This window comes from Amphibalanus amphitrite, unplaced genomic scaffold (genome assembly GCF_019059575.1).
Source record: "Amphibalanus amphitrite isolate SeventyFive unplaced genomic scaffold, NRLGWU_Aamphi_draft 002025F_arrow, whole genome shotgun sequence".
Classification (NCBI taxonomy): Eukaryota; Metazoa; Arthropoda; class Thecostraca; order Balanomorpha; family Balanidae; genus Amphibalanus; species Amphibalanus amphitrite.
In genome coordinates this window covers 1-19,934 of record NW_024883518.1, presented here as the reverse complement: position 1 = coordinate 19,934, position 19,934 = coordinate 1, and the positions used below count along the sequence as shown (strand labels likewise).

At 47.1% G+C, this 19,934-nt stretch overlaps 2 protein-coding genes across 4 annotated transcripts; both read left to right on the top strand.

Annotated features, from left to right (window-relative positions):
• Positions 1 to 432: 432 nt before the first annotated feature.
• Positions 433 to 6,534, top strand: LOC122376124 (DNA ligase 1-like). 3 transcript variants are annotated; one of them, XM_043355821.1, is made up of 7 exons: positions 433 to 568; positions 3,297 to 3,518; positions 3,549 to 3,668; positions 4,028 to 4,164; positions 4,713 to 4,868; positions 5,303 to 5,484; positions 5,958 to 6,534. In XM_043355821.1, the coding sequence occupies exons 1-7, from the start codon at positions 560 to 562 to the stop codon at positions 6,302 to 6,304; spliced, it is 1,173 nt and encodes a 390-aa protein (XP_043211756.1). In that variant the 5' UTR covers positions 433 to 559; the 3' UTR covers positions 6,305 to 6,534. The 3 variants fall into 3 exon arrangements, with proteins under 3 accessions (XP_043211756.1, XP_043211755.1, XP_043211757.1); XM_043355820.1 differs by having other exon boundaries at positions 3,297 to 3,668; XM_043355822.1 differs by lacking the exon at positions 433 to 568 and adding an exon at positions 2,712 to 3,018 and having other exon boundaries at positions 3,297 to 3,668.
• A 476-nt stretch (positions 6,535 to 7,010) lies between these two features.
• Positions 7,011 to 17,109, top strand: LOC122376125 (sphingomyelin synthase-related protein 1-like). Its single transcript, XM_043355823.1, has 9 exons — positions 7,011 to 7,725; positions 7,900 to 8,068; positions 8,188 to 8,342; positions 8,689 to 8,861; positions 10,549 to 10,648; positions 11,460 to 11,577; positions 12,151 to 12,301; positions 12,731 to 12,900; positions 14,289 to 17,109. Exons 2-9 carry the CDS (start codon positions 7,901 to 7,903, stop codon positions 14,553 to 14,555), a joined length of 1,302 nt encoding a protein of 433 aa, XP_043211758.1. The 5' UTR covers positions 7,011 to 7,725; position 7,900; the 3' UTR covers positions 14,556 to 17,109.
• The last annotated feature ends 2,825 nt before the right edge of the window (positions 17,110 to 19,934 follow it).

The window sequence follows — 19,934 nt, the reverse complement described above, 5'->3', positions numbered from 1 at the left end:
GAGTCGAGAATCTTGCTTCTTGGCCAAGGAGGCACGGGGCCGAAAGTTCTAGGTGCTGAAATATGGGAAGCAAAAAGTTGTGCGGGTATTCAGTCGTGACTCTGAAGTCTGAATGCCCTCGAATTTGCTACACGCCTGACGCCACGCCTAACCAGCGCCTAACGACAGGTTCATCAGCGTTTTAGCATATGTGATGCTGGGCTGACGCCTGACAAGGGGTATTTTATATTTGAGGGAATGTACAAGTCAGCGACCGTTTAACAGGAAATAAACTAACGCAGGGATAAGAAATATGTATAGAAAATAGTACTCGTGGGTGGTGTATCCGTTAGAATCACAGGTAGCCATAGAAAAATCGGCGAAATAGTATGCTACAAAAATTAGCAGCAAATTAGTGGCAAGCCTGCGCCATGTTTAGTTGTCACGTGGAGACATTTGCGCCGCAGGAACCGACCGCGTGGGGGCATTCCGTCTCTTTCAATATACCGTGGTCTCTTTCCTGGCGGACTCCGAGGCGTTTGGACCGTATTTAAAATATTCGACGTTTTTATCATATACAATGGCTAAGGTAAGTTCCTTTGTTTCTAGGAATGATTCAGTTGATGGCGAAACTGAGAACGAGCACTATGGTCATTGAGTTGTGATGTTATTGGGGTCCATGCTTTTGAGGGGGCACTTCAACTTTCTGTGGACTGCTAGAGCGTTCTACATTTTTCCTGTTTTTATATGCTCATTATATATTATTCAGCTAATTAAGTAATTTTTAATCTGTCATCTATTCAATTCAGCCTGGTGAATAAATGATTATCTTGTATGTCGGCAATGGGCTTACCGCACATATAAGCTCCACCTTCACAAGTTTTTCATGGTTCAGCTAGTGTCAATTGGTGAAGGAAGTCACCATTCAGCTTTAATTTTTCAACTTTTGACTCCTACCCTACTAAATATGGCAGCAGGGGCGATATCTGCTAAGAGAATACCCCACACTCCACAGTAGCATTGGTATTGGTAGTTGTAAAGCAGGTGTCACTCTTGTTTTTTGCAACCAAGGAGAGGCGTCATACCCAGAGATGCTTCCTTATCAAAACAAACCAAACTTAACCAAACCTGACTTAACCTTACCTACAACCTATAACCTTAAACCTACAACCTTGAACCTACTACAGAAAACCTACAACCTAACCTACAGCACCTCCTTGGCTGCAACAAACAAGTGTGACACCTGCCTTGCTATTGCCGTATTATTCACAAGAAGCACATAACACTGGTGTCATACATTCAGTGTCTCAAAATTGGTCAGTTTGTGTGGGAAATGACATCTAAATGAAAATCATTTTTTGCTTGCCTCCAACTTTTCAGACCATTTTGAATTTTCCTCCCCCAATTTTACATAGAAAAAGTATTTTGATTTGCATGGATGGTCACATTACATCCTTCATGCAAAGACATTGTACAGAAATTTATACATTTGATCCTTCCCCTTGGTGTTGTTTTTATCCGCTGGGACTGAGAGCGTGAGATGATGTTTTTTTGTACTCCAGCGTACCTAGATGGGTAGCCATACGGCTGCCACGGTTGACAGTGATGACATCAGTCATCTTTTGCAAGCTCGTTCAAGATTTGGGCTATACGGGGATACGAACCCCGGACCTTTGGATTAGCGCTCCAATGCTCTACCTCTGAGCTATACAGACCAAGTACTTAAACGAGCTTTCTGCCAAGTTTTATGCGGATCATTCTTAGGTGTTGTTTTTATCCGCTGGGACTGAGAGCATGAGATGATGTTTTTCGTACTCCAGCGTAGATGGGTAGCCATACGGCTGCCACGGTTGACAGCAGGGCTGCGGAGTCGGAGTCGGAGTCGGTCGGAGTCGACAGTTGTGACCGGAGTCGGAGTCGGAGTCGATTTTAGAAACCCGAGTCGGAGTGGGAGTCACCGAAAATCCGTCGACTCCGCAGCCCTGTCAGGTCTGCGGAGTCGGAGTCGGGAGTTGGAGTCGGTTGGAGTCGACAATTCTGGCCGGAGTCGGAGTTGGAGTCGGAGCTGGTTTTTGAAAGCCGGAGTCGGAGTCGGAGTCGCTGAAAATCTATCGACTCCGCGGCCCTGGTTGACGGTGATGACATCAGTCATCTTTTGCAAGCTCAAAGATGCTAAATGCTCATGTAACTATTACCTAAGTAATTAAAATCTCAAAATGTCAGTACTAGAACCCTGAACCCCATTCCAGTAGTACCCACGAGATAAGTTGGCGAACTGAGCACAGGCAATGTAAATATTTCATAAAAAATATATGTAAAAAAATATATGTAAAAAAATATATAAAAAAATATGTAACTATTACCTAAGTAATTAAAATCTCAAAATGTCAGTACTAGAACCCTGAACCCCATTCCAGTAGTACCCACGAGATAAGTTGGCGAACTGAGCACAGGCAATGTAAATATTTCGCTTGGCACATAACTATTTGTTAACTTTGCAAGAGTCCTATGATAAAGTGCACTTGAGAGAATGGAGTGTTTATTGACAAAGTTTACAACATTTACAATGCAAAACCATTCTTTTATATTCATCTCAGTTCACACTTCGGCAGCTGGCCGGGAGTCTCATTCACCAAGTACCCTGCACCTGCTGTTTCAGTCGCCACCACTGCAGTCTGCCGCTGTGTGTCTCTTCAACCCCCTTCCCCAGTCGCTCGCTCGTGCGGCGGACTCTCGGCGCTCGGGGGGCCGGCCCGCATCTGTGTGTCCCGTGTGGCGGGCCGGCCCCCGCCACGGCCTCTGCTGCCTCCCATGTGGCCGCCGGGGTCCGCCGGGCGCCGCAGCCGCCACCCTGTGTTCTGAGTGAAATGTGGCGGTAGGCGCGCGCCGTCCCCCGCCGGCCGGCCGCGCTGACCTGACGTGACCTGGCGGCCGGCCGGCGGGACGGTCCACGATCGGTAGAGATTGGTGTGGGGTGGGCTCGCCGGAGGGAGAGGAGGGACGAACGGACAGCTGGTGCTCGTGCGCCGGTGAACGGATGTAAGCCATGTGGTTTGGGAAAACTGATCAGCATTCTAAAATGACAATTTAAACTGGTTTAAAACAATATTTTCCCGTGATCTTTGAATCTGTGTTTTCGTTTAGCAACTGCACATTCTCATTCCTGTTTTCTCTATCACCGGGGGAAATAAAAGTCATTCAAAAAGATGTCCAAACACTTAGCTAAGTATTGTTATGCATATTTTTGTGGAAATTTATGAAGTGTAAAAAACACGGGCAGTATGTGGTCTAATTTTTGACGCACTTTCTTTTACCAGGCTGCCAAGACCCCCGTGAAGACGCCGGCCGGCACCCCGGGCCCCAAGACGCCGAAGATGAAGCCCCAGCAGACGCCCAAGGGCGGCGCCAAGCCCCAGACTCCGGGTATGAAGAACGGCACCACCCCCGGTAAGACGCCCAAGAAGACTCCCAAGCCACAGCCAGACACCCCGATGCCGCCCCGTCAGACGCCCAAGAGCCAGCCCCAGACGCCCAAACCGCAGACGCCCAAGCCGCAGACACCGAAGCCACAGCAGCAGAAGACGCCCAAGCCTCAGCAGCCGGCGCCCAAGCAGAAGACTCCGCAGCAGCAGAAACAGATCAACCCGCAGAAGGGCAAGTGGCAAAAGTCGCCCAAGGAGCAGGCCAAGGTTAGTTGTCTTTTTTAGAAGTGTTTTTTTTTTCTTTCTGAGAATCTAGTTCCAGGGTATTACCAGATTGTTTTCACTTCCTATAACTGAGTCGCGATGGTTTCATATAAGTCTGATTTCCGAATCTTGAACTCACACTTAAAAGATTAATCATGAAGACCATGTAGATTTGATCAGTGTCGGAAGACTTTGTCCGTTCCAGAATAACCTAGTTCGCGGCTGATTGTCGAGTTGTGAGCAAAGCGTTTGCAGACTGCCTGGCAATGCTGTGGGCGTAGTTATTTTTACGTCCCGAACACTGAAGTTTACAGTTGCAGTACCGTTCCCTCAAGTCACCCCTGCCCGTTCTGTTCTGACAGATGGTGGGTCCGAACGCGAAGGCGGCGCGTGACACGCAGGCGCGCACGGTGCGTCTGACGTTCCCGGCCGGCACCCTGCAGTCGGTGGAGCAGGTCAAGAAGCTGGTCCCCACCGCCACCTCGGTCAAGTTCCCCAAGTGAGTGACACGATCATGACCGCGGTCTGCCGTATAAAGGCAAAACCCATTATGTTCGGGTGACCTCTGACCTGAGGTAATGGCCTCTGACCCGACATAATGGTTTTTGCCTTTGCACGGCAGCGGTCTCCGGAGAGCCGAAATTTAGGGCGTAACTTGAGCATTTGGGTGATTGGCTGGTTGGCTGATATATTTAATGTTTGATCCTAATTATTCATATTTTTATTTTTCATGTTTGCAACTTAGTGCTGTTTATATCGTAATACTTTACAGGGCTTGTTTAGAGCGCATCGGATGAACACGAAAGGGGCATTTCATGAATCGGGAATGTAATTAACCCTTGCTGATGGCTATTTGTTTTTGGCTAGTCTTGCCTCTTACCAGTTCAGGTTTTCACCAGACCTGAGCCAGTTCTGTCTCCCCTTACACTGCACAGTGCACACTGTGTTTGTGGAGTTTGCCCCTCACAGTTATGATAATCCCCCTTTCCCAGCGTGGTGTTTGTGGAGTTTGGCTCACATTCATTATATATTTTCCGTCTCCTTCAGTGTTGTGTTTGTGGAGTTCGGCTCCGAGGCCGAGGCGGACAAGCAGCACTCGAAGCTGCAGCCGCTGATCGCCGACGGACAGCTGAACCAGGTCAACTTTGTCGGAGAGAAGGAGCGCGAGTTCCAGTCCAACAACCGAGGCATGGATAACACCAGGTGAGTAAGAGACAGACAGACAGACAGACAGAGACAGAGAGAGAGGGGGGAAGGAGCGAGAGTTTCAGAACAACTGGGGCATGGATAACACCAGGTGAGGAGGGCTCTCGACGTGAGGCTAGAGGAAGAAAAGAGACTTGGAGTTGCACATCAAAGTTTCGACTATCTTTCAAATAAATGGACCAGTGGCCTTGTCACTGGCTGGGCATTGCCATATGTTGTAGTAGCCCCATATCTTCATTGGTATAATCAATGGTGAACGATCATTTTAGATTTAACTCTGTACTTCACAGCTCAATCTCTTTTTGCCGCAGCTCCCGTCTTGTCCGTAGATCCGCAATTAGTGAGCTTGCATCGTATATCAATTCATGTGTCCGTCTGCCTAGCTTCGTTCGACCGCCACATCTGACCCTCCCCCCCCCCCCTCCTTTCAGGCTATTTGTGCGCGGCATCGGGAGCGCCGTGGAGGCAGACATCAAGAAGCTGTTCCCCACCGCCATCTCTGTGGTCATTCGCGGAACCAACAACGCGCGCGGCAAGTCGCACCAGCACAAGTACTGCTTCGTGGTGTTCGCCACGGCTGCTGCGTGCACGGAGGCGCTCGAAAAGTCCAAGGGTGAGTCACGCGGGGGAGTGAAGGGGTGTGTGGGAGATAAATGGCGATTTGGTTGTTTTGCTGAGAGCTTGTAGAATTGTTAGAGCTTTGTCTTGCAGTTTCTAGTTGCTTCTAGCGCGAGAAGTTGAAGCCTGTGTGTGAGCTGTAATTGTTTATTAGTTGCGTACCGTATTCGTTCAACATTTATTGTTTCCTAGTTGGCTAAACTATTTTTGGCATGGCTTTATGGCTTTATACGTGATATTTCCCGTAGCTATCCGCGGGCATAAAATAAAATTCACTCGCGATTCTATTTTAGCACGTGCATTTTTTCGTCGTTTCACTCCGTCTCTTTTTCGTCTAGATCATCCCGTTCTCTACGATCTTTGGCTGCACTGCGAAATATGTAACCATTTTGTATCCCTCCACGCCACGTCTGACCATCTTTCGTCTCTGCCGCGCCATTTCTGACATTTTGTCTTCTCCCTCGCCAGGCCTGACTCTGTTCGGAAACCCGCTGACGGTCAGCTACGCCTTCCTGAGGAAGGCCCCGGGAGCCGACGCAAAGGCCGAGAAGAGGCCCGCAGAGGCCGCCACGACGGCCGTGGAGGCCCCCGCCAAGAAGGTCAAGGTAGAACCCAAGGTGGAGGAAGAGGAAGACGATGATGAGGATGATGACGAAGAAGATGAGGAGGAGGAGGGTGAAGATGATGAAGATGACGATGAGGAGGGCGATGATGACGAAGATGATGAAGAAGGAGATGACGATGACGACGAAGACGATGATGATGAGGATGATGACGAAGATGACGATGACGACGACGATGACGATGAAGAGTAACGTACACAGGACGTTGGGAAGGGTAACTGCGTCTCACACGGGGTATAAGGCGCGGCGATTTCTAGCGTTGCGCCTCATCCGCATCTCACCATATACAAGGGACATTCAGGTGTCATTGCATTGTTTTCATATGGGTCTTGTGTGTCGCCTCGTTTAATGTGGTTGACGTGAGAATTGAGCTAAGTGGGCTCGAGAGGTTGTTTGTCGAAAAATATATGATAGCGTCTTTATTAAGTTGTTTTCAGCTTTCGTGTGGGCGTTTGGTGGCAACATTGTATTTTCATTACGCGAGACGGCGCTGACTGGGAGCTTTGGATCGCCCAAATTGCGAAGGCAGGCAGCAGCCAGCAGATGAAGGCCGGATATAGAGATAAATAAAATAAAATATATTATGGGCCTGTTCCAGCGCCTCCAGAAACCTCCAGAAAGCTCTAGAATCCTCCAGAGAGCGTTCCAGCGCCTCCAGAAAGCTCCAGAAAGCTCTCGCCAAAGCTCCAGAAACCTCCAGTAGCCTCCAGAGAGTTGGGAGGTCCAATTTTCTCTGGAGGCTCTGGTCTACAATTATGGCGCACATGTGACAATCACGAATGTAAACAATGGACTTTTGACTGATTATTTTACAACTTCAATGTAAAGAAATTTAATTTCAATTTAAAACTTCAATGTAAAGAAAATTACATTGCTATAATTTTGTTCATCTTTCTTAATAAAATTGAAAACAAATTTTGCATTTCAAGAGAGAACAATCCTCATTCTTCTGGTATATGTGATGCCAATCTCCAGAAATCTCCAGATTGCGTTCCAGCGCCTCCAGTGAAACCTCTGGTAGAGCCTCCAGTCAAGAATTTCTACTGGAGGCGCTGGAACAGGCCCTATGTCTACAGAAGTCTGCAGCTGCATAGTGTCTGCGGCGTTGAGTCGCGGATTTAGAGGGCATCATATGACTCAGCCAAGGGCTACCATATGAGCTCGGAGTACTAAACTGCCAAGAACGAATATGGGAAGGTATTGGCCAAGAAACCGGTTACGTGAAAAAGAAACGCGATTTTGCAAGCACCGTTCATGACTTCAGTTACAAAAGCCTGAAACAAAAACAATTTTCAAAACAAAAACTACAGGAGCTGTTCTTCCGTCGTAGTCAAATGCTTTGTTTCCAAATTTAGTCTAAATCTACCGAGAATCCGCCTAGAATTTCGGGTTTCGCCTAGGACTGTGCGCCACGGAGCTTTGCTTTCGGTTGGTGAAACACGTGAACCACCACGTATTTTGTGCATAGTGTGAACACAGTGTGGGGGTGATTTATTTAGGGTTGTGTGAATTGTCAGCAATTAACCATTGTTAGTGTGTCGAATTAAGAATTGGATTGGTGTTCAAGCAAGGCTTTTGAATAAGGATTCCTAATCGATATCTTTTCATGCAAGGTGAGCGGTAGGAATGAGTGTTATGATAATTGTTTCCAAGTCTTTTTTATTTTCTCCATGTCACATCAGTTTAAATAGGTAGTTAGCTGAATGCATTGCAGGCGTGTGATTTTAATAGAATTTGTATCATTTTAAAATGGCTCATAATCAAATGACTGCCTTCCATTTCCACAGAATGTCTGACTCCGTGGAGGAGTGGGATGTCGAGCGGGTGCGGCAATGGCTACACGAGCACGGCTTCTCCAGCTACACAAACCTGCTCTGCGATCGGCACCGGCTGGATGGCAGCTGTCTGCTGATGCTGACGGAACAGGACCTCAAACAGCCACCACTAGAAATCAAGGTCGGATGTCAATGGAGCAGGTTTTCTTAGAGAACGGCCCCTGAGAGCCTTGAAACAGAGCCTTGAGCCTTTGATGTTTGACAAGTATGATCCTCCTCCTCCCCTCGGACCTCCACCAGGTTCTGGGGGACGTGAAGCGCCTCTGGCTGCGGCTCTGTGAGCTGCAGGGCGCCGGCGCCCGTCCCTCGGCAGCGCTGGGCTCGCCCCGGAAACAGTGCCGGATCGCGGCGGTCGAGTCGAGCGACACAGATGCCGTGGAGGAGGTCCCCGAGAGGTGAGCCCGGTTTAGAGAGAGCATTTATCATTAGAAAGTTGACTGCAAAACGTTAAAGGCAGCATAGAGTTCCTTGTGAGGTGATTTTGTTTGCCATATCTCCTCTTGCAGAATGCTCTTTTTTTTCTTTAGCTACCATTGTTTCAGCGCTATTAATACTTATGCTTCCGATTTTATGAAAACTTGTTAGAACAGGCTATACAGGACAATATTATTTTTCTACAGAGAATTTCTTTTAATTCTAGATTGAACTTTTTGCTCTTTTCCTCTAAAAAAGACGAATGCCGTCATCAAATCGAAGAACGTTTCAAAAACCGCCCGTGTTTTTTTTCTCTCTCGCTGTCAGGGAGCGCGCGCTGCTGGGCTACGCCACCTCCCTCCGGCCGGAGCGGTTCAAGGCCGTGCTGTCCATGCTGTACCTCCTTCTGGTCACCTGGATCACCTCCTTCGTCATGGTCATCGTGCACGATCGGGTGCCCGACATGAAGCGCTACCCCCCGCTGCCGGACATCTTCCTAGGTGAGGTGCCCCACGGGATTTTGCTTTTCTCGCATAAAGGCATTGCCGCTTAATTTACGGATACGATAGGAGTGGTTGGTAAGATGCTTTGGTCTAGCTGTTCATTGCGGTTGGTGTTACCGGGAAACACAGCAATGGTTAGTACCGTGGACCGTGGTAGTTGAATAAAACTACAACATATTAGCTAAAATTATTCCTGGCGTGATGCATGATACCTGAAGCTTTCATCAGTGCTTTATAAGATTGTTAGACCCTGCGATCAAAAATTGTTCTCCTGCTTGCTAGCCGAATCCGCGCAGGTATTGTTTTGGCCACATGTGTGTCAGATGTCTTGTTTGTGGTAGCAGCTGTGGGCCGCGCAAACAGTCGCTGCTGTGGCGGACAGGTGGTGGTAGATGCACATGACCCGGATACGGAGTGTCAGCTGATGCCTTGGGTGGATTCGCTTCACTTTTCACATCAGGTCTTGTTATGATTAGCTCAAAGGACATCGTTTTTTATCTTTTTTTTTCTTTTACTTATTTTCCCCTTTATCTCAGACGCGTCTTTTTAAGTCTTTTCGAAAGCAGTATTTTCTTTCAGTTTTCTCGATCCCTTTCCAATCTTTTGCACATCCATGGATGCCTAGCCCCTTTTTGTTCGTGCGTTGTTCGATACTATCCACACTCGAAGCAGTTACTTATTGCTGCTAGTTTTTCAAATTTCCTTTTTCATTTTCAATGCATCGCTCGGCTCTGCGACGAGCACGGACATTGCTCTTTAAACTGCGTTATTTTCTTATCGTTTTCCTGTAAGTAGTTGTTTCTGTTTGTTGTTTGTCAGTGTTGGTTTCGGTTTATTTCTCATATTATGTGTTACTTTGCTGTTTTTTCTCGACAGACAACATTCCGCACATTCCGTAGGCGTTCATACCGTGTTCGTTTCTATTTGTCCCTCATACTAATTATTTATTTGTTTGTTGTTGCAGACAACATTCCACACATTCCGTAGGCGTTCATACCGTGTTTGGTTGTGTTCGTGTCTCAGACCGTGTTTGTTTGTGCGTTTGTTTCGGCAGACAACATTCCGCATATTCCGTGGGCGTTCATACCGTGTTTGGTTGTGTCTGTCTCTCAGACCGTGTTTGTTTGTGCGTTTGTTTCGGCAGACAACATTCCGCACATTCCGTGGGCGTTCATACCGTGTTTGGTTGCGTCTGTCTCTCAGACCGTGTTTGTTTATTTGTTTGTTTCGGCAGACAACATTCCGCATATTCCGTGGGCGTCCATACCGTGTTTGGTTGTGTCTGTCTCTCAGACCATGTTTGTTTGTGCGTTTGTTTCGGCAGACAACATTCCGCACATTCCGTGGGCGTTCATACCGTGTTTGGTTGCGTCTGTCTCTCAGACCGTGTTTGTTTATTTGTTTGTTTCGGCAGACAACATTCCGCATATTCCGTGGGCGTTCATACCGTGTTTGGTTGTGTCTGTCTCTCAGACCGTGTTTGTTTATTTGTTTGTTTCGGCAGACAACATTCCGCATATTCCGTGGGCGTTCATACCGTGTTTGGTTGCGTCTGTCTCTCAGACCGTGTTTGTTTATTTGTTTGTTTCGGCAGACAACATTCCGCATATTCCGTGGGCGTTCATACCGTGTTTGGTTGTGTCTGTCTCTCAGACCGTGTTTGTTTGTGCGTTTGTTTCGGCAGACAACATTCCGCATATTCCGTGGGCGTTCGGAATCTGTGAACTGATCGGTACAACTCTGCTGGTCATCTGGATATCCGTCCTGCTCGTGCACAAACATAGGTAAGAATATAGGTGAGAACGTAGGTAAGAATATAGGTGAGAACATGGGTGAGATAACATAGGCATTTGCATAAATATAGGCGAGGGAGATCCGTCGTTCAGATACATCCGTCACATACATATGTTGTACATCCGTTACAAATATGTCCGCTGTATGCGTATTCAATGCTGGAAATAAGCCCCTTTTCTGGTCCCGTTAGGTCCAAAAGATTTTGTTCTCCACTGCAAATGCATGCTTCGGTGCCTGGAAAGTCTTCCAGTCTGTGCGATGAAAACTGCAATTCTGCTTACGCCTAAAATATGCAATAATAGCATAGAGTCCCACATTTTATCAGTTATCATATGTACTAGTTATCGTATGTCTAGTAGTAGGCCAAACATATGGTTTTGTGGCTGGTTATTCTAAAAGCTTGCCGGTTCTCCTAACATATTTTATTCTCCGGGACCGAGGACCAAAGGCAAGAATTTCTTCACTGTGCGTATTGCAAACATATCCGGCGTCTGTCCTGAATGTTTATACATAATGATCCTTTTTATCCCCCACGTGTAAATATCGATCGATCGTTTTTCCGAATGTTTATATTATAGTTCCTTCATCACTGTGCCGCAGGGTTATGTTGATATGCCGCTTCCCAGTTGTCTCTATGCTATAGATTTATATATTCTTCGGCTTCTGCTACAGGCTCATATTGATTCGTCGTTTCAACTCCTTATGCGGCACCGTCTACCTGCTGCGCTTTATTACAGGTTTATATTGATTCCTTGGCTCTATTTCACAGGTTTATATTAATCCGTTGTCTCTATTCCACAGGTTTATATTGATCCGCCGTTTCAACTCGCTCTGCGGCACCGTGTACCTGCTGCGCTGCGTGACGATGCTGATCACTTCGCTGTCCGTGCCGGGAGCCCACCTCTCCTGCGCGCCAAGGGTGAGAAAACGGGGATAAAGATAGAGAGAGGGAGAGAGAGAGAGAGGGTGGAGAGGCCGGGCTGCCGGTGCCACATTCGCTCATTTCTTACGCGATCCTAGGTAAGTTAAATCGATGCCCTCTACTCAGTGCCAACTACATCGATATAGAATGAGGGTCAGGCGTAGTGTTTTTATTCGATTTCGAACCCTCGACTGTCGCCTAACTATATAGGAGACGGACGACTTAGCCGCTAAGCAATATAGAGTACGACTGTTAGTTTATTTTTCCGGCGTTAAAGCTCTATCTGTCACTTTCTACCTCATGACTGGAAGTGTGTTTCTTATATCTAATATCAGTACACCCTCTGACATGCCTCTGTCCTTGTCAAGAGTATGGCGACATATACGCTAAACTGTAACCAGTACACTGTCTGACATACCTCTGTCCTCGGACAGGAGTACGGCGACATATACGCCAAGCTGTACCAGTACACTGTCTGACATACCTACATATGTCCTGTGACAGGAATATGGCGACATATACGCCAAACTGTACCAGTACACTCTCTGACATACCTCTGTCCTCGGACAGGAGTACGGCGACATATACGCCAAGCTGTACCAGGCGTACAGCATCTGGCATAATGCCGGTCTCAGCATCCAGGGCGTCCGCTCCTGTGGTGACTACATGTTCTCGGGACATACTGTGGCGTTGACCATGCTCAACTTCTTCATCACTGAGTGTGAGTTACCATGATGAGTTATCACAGAGTGTGAGTTGTGCGAGATCAGGGTCATTGGGAGGGAGCGAGAGAGAGATTTGGAGGGTTGGGGGTGGAATTCGTTGCTCATGGATGCATGTTTGTGGACTTTATAAATTTTGGGGAATTGATATCGGTGTTTTAGAGTGTAAGTCAATTCTGTCTTTGAATTAGCTGTCAATCTAGTGGATCAGTTAACTGAGGTTTTGGAATACGGTTTAGTCGAGTGGTTTTGCTGCCCTTATTTTTTGCATTCGTACTTTCATCTTAATTTTCGTGTTATGTCGTCCTCAGCTGAAGTATCTAGCCCTTCCTAATTTTTTTTAATTGCATGTTCTTATATCAATCGAGTTACTTTTCGGTCGCACTCGTGTCCTAACCCGCTGCCCCCATTGTCTCCCCATTTTTCAGACACGCCGCGCCGAATCTACTTCCTGCACACGTTCACTTGGCTGCTGAACGTGTTCGGCGTGTTCTTCATCCTCTCTGCTCACGAGCACTACTCGATCGATGTGTTCATCGCCTTCTACATCACGTCCCGGCTCTTCATGTACTACCACACCCTGGCCAACAATCAGGTGGTGAGTGCGCGGTACAGAGGTGACTTATCGAGAGGTTAGGGGTTCGATTCTTGGTGGTGTATTTTTGGAGGTAGTCATGGTGTGCTCACTGGTTAGGTCTTTCGGGGACAGATATGTCTTTGGGAACTGTTTGATTAAGTATGTTATGGATTTCGTGACTCGTGTAAATAGTCCGTCTTTGTAGTTTCTTCGTTAAAAAATTATTTCACATACTAGTAGCACCGTGTGGTTTTATATTAGATTTCCTTTCTGCAGTTTGGACTTGCACCGCGTTTTAGGAGTTTTAATCTCTTACATGCTCGGTGTTCATTTCACCGAGGCCGTTCTCCCGCTGCGAGTTATCGTTGCGCCGCCCCACCGCCCTACTTTTCGCGTTTTTTTTTTTTTACTTTTGTCTGTGAACGCTGCTAAGTCGCCTGTTTCTCTGTGGTACACTGTGTTGGCTGTTGGTCAGTGTCCCGCCGCGTTAGCTCTCTGTCTCGGTGTCTCTCTGTCTCTCTCTCTGTCTCTGTCTCGGCGTTTGTGTGTCTGTGTGCGGCGGCGCGTGCGACGCATGTCGGCTCCTTTCAGGAGTGCTGCCGGTGGCGCCGCTCTCTGAGTAGGGACTCCTCCCCGGGAGAGTCCGGGCCGCGGCTCCTCTGGGTGAGACTGTGTGAGCTGCCCCCCCCCCCCCCCATACTACTGCAGCAGCGGTCCTCGACAGACGACACCATAATACCACCCCAAGTCTGAGCTTAACAACAGTTGTGAGATTTGGCGCCCGGTTCACGCCTGAGTTTGCCTTGCTCACAGAATTACTGATTGCAAGTTGTTTTGATCCCCGTGCCGTTTCGTGCAGATGTGATAGCCTTTTTCCTTATTTGCGGCTCTGAGGTGTTTCAGACTGTTTGGTTTGCCTGAGAGTACCATTGCAGTGTGGCGAATGGTGATGTCCTCACATGGGCCCGTCACCGCCCGTGCCTTTTCCCACGACTGCAGGTTTGCACCCTTGATCACGTTCTGCTTATTTGGGTGATAAAGACTTAGTAGGTACTGCGCATTTATTTAGAAATGATTCCCGAAATTGTCCCGAAGCTCAAAATGGAGTTTTTGTAAGCATCCCCTTCGTTCGCATCGTCTCTTTCTGTCACACGTTTCTCAATCTACCTTTCGTACACACAGTTTCTGTAGATTCTTCGAATTAAAGTAGGTTTTTATCCGTTATTCCCGGTTACGAGACGCCCTTTATCTTCACGCATGAGTCTTTTTGTACCAAGCCTATCGCTTATTCTACCCCTTTCTTCACTCCAGCCCCCACCCCACCCCAGCCCCAAAAATCTACTAAATTCTCTGATAATATGTATATATTTGGTATATATGACCTCTCGTCGTATTTCCTTTTTTCACAGAAACGCAAGCGTGCGGACGAGAAGCGCACGCGGATCTGGTTTCCGATGTTCAGCTATTTCGAGGCCAACGTCCACGGCACGGTGCCCAACGAATTCGAGTGGCCCGTGACTCGAGAGTGGCTCGCTTCGATGGCGTCAGCTGCCGTGGAAAAGGCCAGACATCTGGGGGTGTTGGGAGGGGGAGGGAAGTTGGGTGTGGGGGGAGGGAGGGAGATGAACGGGGGAGGGGTGAGGAATGGTGTGAGGAAACACAGGCATAGGCGCTGATAAGGGAAGGAGAAAGGATGAGGGTGTGACTTGTGAGGATTGGAAGTTGATGAGATAATATGTGTGATGAGGTGACGTGATGAGTGATCATGTGAGGCACGAAGTGTGATGTGATATGGTATGTGTTATGTGATATGTCATGTGACGTTATGTGTGATGTGATGTGACGTGATGTGTGATGTGATGTGATGACGGTGATGAAATCGCTTGGCGAATGTGTGATGTGTTGTGTCGTGTGCGAGGCATTACTCTGTGGGTTGTATGTGTCACTTGACTCACTATAATAATTTATATGAGTGAGTTAAGTGACTCCCATTAACTCCCCTCAGCTGATTCATTGAGTCAGCCGTGTGAATGAACACCTCTAAGGTGACGTAAGACGAACGATGACGTATATTGACTGATGGCGTAATCAATGACGCCATAGTTTGGTGTTACGGTGTAATTATTGAAGCGGAGGATTGTGATCCCAATGCTTACAATCAATATCCGGATTGTGCTGATTATCCTATAAATTTACACTGAATATAGGGGTTGTAGCGTGTATCGAAGATGATATTGAACGCACATGAGCTGTAGATTGCTTATGAAGGAGGATTGCTTGAGAAAATGAGGTAACGCGCAAAGTAAAGCAGGTGTTGAGCAACTTGGAAATTTACATATGAAATGCTTCTGATAAAGTTTGGTTGGTTTGGAAAATTACTTGCATGTTTTTTTTTCTGTAAAATAACGTCGAAAGCATCATTAAACTGCATATCTTGTGACGTAAGAGATGAAACAGCTGTAGTTACGTACCATTTTTCTTTGTCGCGTTCGTGGTCAAAATTTTCTTCATCATACTATAAAATTCGTTGCTACTGTCTTTCTGCAATCATGAGTTGAGTTCGTCCCAGTCCGTTCCTATCGTCAATCTGTACAAGGCATCGTGAATAATTTAACAGCATGGACGCCTATTTCTGCTAAGTTCTGATACGGATTTGTATGTATTTATCGCATATTTGCACTCAATCTTATGCTTTGATGTTGCACTATTGCACACACGATGCTACACATATATACTTCTGCTCTGTGATTTCTTTTGTTGCAATCCTGTCGCATTATGTGGAAGTGAAGGCAATTTGTAGTCGATGAAAATGCCAATCAGATGATCTTACGATTGGCCTTTGTAGCAATCATGGACACAACGCACATGTATGGATTGATATGAAACTACCCATGATTGTCTCGATCTCGCATCAAGATTGAAACGAATGTGCTCGCAAAGCTGGCGCCTGGAGCGTGCGCGTCTATGTATGTGTTAGTTGGGTTAGAATTGGGTGTCTTTGTGTGAATATCCATCCACAACTCAGCCTTTGGTGATATATGTAAACGCGTCTATCAAATGCATCCGCTCAACAATTCTTCCTACTGCGTATTGCCGATACTGTGAGACAGTGAAAATCACGCACGTGCTTTAGTTAGCGGGAGATTATCGGAGTAGTGAGATTCTAGTCGATAGCTCTGTACGGTGATTAGCTTGGTCTCCTGATTGTTACGTTAGGGGCATTTGTTTAGTTTGGGTTAGAAGTGGCTTTATGACAATATGTTTAAGTGCATAAATCACTGAGACAAGTTGGCGAGAGAGTGATTTGTTCATCTAAGACAGAAGGCTGATTCAGCTTCTAATGATCGTTGTACTCGATTCAACCAACTGTATGGCATTATATTAGGGTAGCTAGAAGTGGGGGGTATGTGTTAGCCGGTATTTGTTAAAGCTTGTCACGTCATAATATGTTCCTGTTATCACACACCCTGTGTTTGTCTTGGTATGTTCCTTCGGTTGCTATACCGCAAACATCCTGTGCTTCGTGTCATTTCAGTATTTTCAAATCATTTGATGACCCAGATATATTGCATTGACTAGCGACCGCTCAGCTTAATGTAGGCATTGTCAGTAAGTCACTTTATCAGGTATCCTTAATACGGTTAAAATCGCATGCAACCTTCGTATGAATCAAGTCGACACCTTATTTCTACTCCACCGTTGTCCGTCACTGGCCTCGTGCTCGTTTTCCAATGCACTCAGCTTTTCATTTCACATACCCCGCTTGCCACCCGCCGAATTCAGTGTGTCTCAGTACCCTGTATGTACCTGTCCAAACCAATGATATTGTCCAGTAGCTTCAGCGCACGACCCAACCGAGCTTTGTGTTCTGTTTGTCCGTTTGTAGGTTATTCTTGTCGTGAAAACGCGGACAGTTGTGTTCATACTCTCATACAGCAGCGGGCTTTGACAGCAGCTGTATACAAGAAAGCGGCCTCCGTTCGAATTATTCACCACCGCTTTCGTCATTTTAGCACCCGTTACCAAAATATCACGCTGCTTGTATGTATCAATCACATGGGAATGCTCGTCTGGCTACCGCCCTGTTCCGATACGCGGAAACCGCGAGTCTATATCGACGCGAACTGTATTTACTGTTCATGTGGTGCTACCAACGCTCAATGCTTCACAATCGGCTCAGCTCAGGTGATGGTCGAACGGGGTGCGTTTAATACAGGCATTTCCTATGAATTGGTATTTGTTAAAGGGCCAGATATATTGGTCTTTGTAAATGGGTTAGGTATGGAGTGTGCGGTGTTAGCGATTTATGCTCGAAAAGGGAAGCACGAAACATGCAAGATGCTCGGGGACCGCATGCCGTTCTACATCCCAACGTTCTGTCGTTTCCATCCTCAGGACAGTCAAATCCTTCTCCACGTCTCCTACCCCCTGATCCGGTCTAAACGCCAAACGGTCACCTTCATTCGAAGCGAGTAGACCTCAGGAGCGGGCTCACGTGTAATGGGCAGGTTCACCCGAATACTGTGCGCATGCTGTGCGCCGTGTAGTGTGTGGTTGCTGAGATAAAGCCCCTAATAAGCGTCACAGGCCGGGCCGAACAGCTCACACTAATATTTTTTCTCCGATGTATTGAAAAGACGCGCTTCATACTTGCTCAGCTCAGCAGAGCTTTCAAAAATCGCAACTGAGAGACAAAACACATTCCTTCGAAACTTTAAATAAATTTGGTCTATGAAGAGAAACATTCAAGCAAGCGGGTTGTACCTGTACAGTGGTATTTACATTCAATTTGTCACCATCACAGTCACAAACAAGACAAACCAACTATCAAAATCACGTCATACAGCATACAACCACTTTGGACTATCATGGGTATGTGTCAGGTGCGCAACTGCTTGACATCTAGTAAGAAACTTCACGCATTTAACAGATATTTTACTTGCGAACGCGTAACTGGTAAATAGCTGAGGTAGTTCGTATTATAAGGCCTCAAGCAGTTGACGAGAAACATTGCAGCCGACAATTGGTTTCAATTCCAATATTGCTTTCAAAAATTGTGACAACTGAGACACAAGCAGTAGACGGGCAAACGCGGCTTCATTCAAAGGATAATTTGTCGAAAATTGAGAATTGCTAAAAGTTGGGATGAGCAAGCTATGGGTAACACGCATCTAAAAACGAAATGTCACAAATATGTGAATTCATTGGTTCTGCGTGACTAGTCTAAGAACACTGTTTGCATTGATAATAACCATTTACCGTAACAATTGCACTATCACCTTAAACTAACGAAAAAAAAATGTATAAGACGCGCTCTACAAAATCGCTAAAAAGGAGTGCATGCAATTCACCGCGTTCCACAAAATCGCTAAAAAGGAGTGCATGCAATTCACCAACAGACATACAACGCCTTCCGTGTGACGACTTTGGGCACAAGAAGCATTCCATTAAATGATCAGTAACCTACCAATCGGGCTCACAGAAGCATCTCTCAGACAGCACACATAAAACAGTTGTTCTGGCATCAGAGCCGATGGAGACTCCACAATCCTGATGTGCAGCAAGGGAGATACCGTAAAGTGGGGCTATTTGAGACAGTATTTAAAATCGCTATAAAATGAAGATGGTTTGATTTTTGTGTGATATTTCTGCACAGGGAGGTGTGGAATCGAGCAGTAAATCGCCTGAGCAAAAAATTAAGCATGAATCTTAAGTGGTTTTTATTTTACAGCAATTTTAAATACTGTCTCAAATAGCCCCACTGTCTCAAATAGCCCCACCTTACGGTAGGTTCTAAACGAAACAAATAGCGACGCTGGCTTTTGGCGTATAAATTAGCTGTACACCGCTAGCGCTGGTAAAGACGCACCACTTCTAAAAGGTGTATCACTTCGTACTTGGGCAGTAAACTTGATTATTGCAGCGTCAAACTGACTTCTATCCCGACAATGTGCAGAAAACGGCAGTCGCTAACGAATGGCGCCGCCGGCGGCCAGTCCCTGAAGTTGTAGTTGACATTTTCGCCCACAGATGGCAGTGCTACCGCGCCAGGAGGCCGCAGTCTGTCAGCCAGGTTTTGATCATCCTGTTTGCGATTGTTCCGCGCGGTGGAACCCAGAGTTCATCCTTCTGGGTCTCGTTACGGATCCTGAAAATGGAGAGAGGCAATCAGAAATGCTGTCAAAATAAATCTAACGTCTCGAACAGAACAGAAAAACGAAGGATACCCGCGGTAGTGAGCAAAATCAAACACTTCATCCTTCACTAGGAACCAGGTGTAGTCAGTGGACAAGTTAGATTCATCTACATCTTTCCTACGTTCTGTTGTATTGCTTTCCACGAGTGGGTGCACCGGTGGGATCGTCTCGCAGACTATTTACCGGAACATGCCCCCCTGGCCGGTGTGCCTGAGTGCGCCCATGCGGCGCCCCGCGGCCGTTGTATGACCCGAGTGAGGTCAGTCGGGCGGCGCGGCCCCGTCCGCTCGCGGGGAGGGGTAGGAACTAGGAGTGGGGCGGTATGTGAGGTGGTGGCTCTGACTCAGGTTGTGACTCGTAAAGAGTGAATGAAAGTGCGTAGTCATCATTGCGCAAAGCGCATCGACACTGCGTATCGTGACTATACATACTGCGCATAAATGCGCATCAGTGTAGTGGCAGGAGTGACGATGGCGCGTCAGTGTTGTGAATACTACGTGCGGCCCAGTGCGTGACGCGATTTGCCATCACGCCTCTTCTCCGTGATATACGACTACAGCAGCTTTGCGCTCATCTCCCGGCCTCCTGACTGACTGCCTGTCCAGGTAAGCTTCCTAAGCGGCCATCATCGCTCGTTTCGCACCACCACAACAGACGCCTTCTCACGGGCCCCTTCCCAGGGTCCCCAGACTCTCTGTTATTCCCCGGACTCGCGGACACCCACCTGGCCATAGGGTTGTGCTGTATCCGTTTGTACGCCTCCAGAATTTCCTCTGCAGAGAACCAGCGCGCGTCCTCCAGTTCTTCAGTGTCAATTTCCAACTGGCGGTGAAGAGGGGGAAGAGGCTGAAGGTCGAC

Excerpts from the sequence above, each read along its gene's own strand:
- LOC122376124 (XM_043355820.1), top strand. Across the intron at positions 4,869-5,302 it reads CGAGGCATGGATAACACCAG|GCTATTTGTGCGCGGCATCG; the intron begins GTGAGTAAGAGA and ends CCCTCCTTTCAG. Across the intron at positions 5,485-5,957 it reads GGCGCTCGAAAAGTCCAAGG|GCCTGACTCTGTTCGGAAAC; the intron begins GTGAGTCACGCG and ends CTCCCTCGCCAG.
- LOC122376125 (XM_043355823.1), top strand. The coding sequence starts at position 7,901 with ATGTCTGACTCCGTGGAGGAGTGGGATGTCGAGCGGGTGCGGCAATGG. Across the intron at positions 8,343-8,688 it reads GTGGAGGAGGTCCCCGAGAG|GGAGCGCGCGCTGCTGGGCT; the intron begins GTGAGCCCGGTT and ends TCTCGCTGTCAG. Across the intron at positions 12,901-14,288 it reads CCCTGGCCAACAATCAGGTG|AAACGCAAGCGTGCGGACGA; the intron begins GTGAGTGCGCGG and ends CTTTTTTCACAG.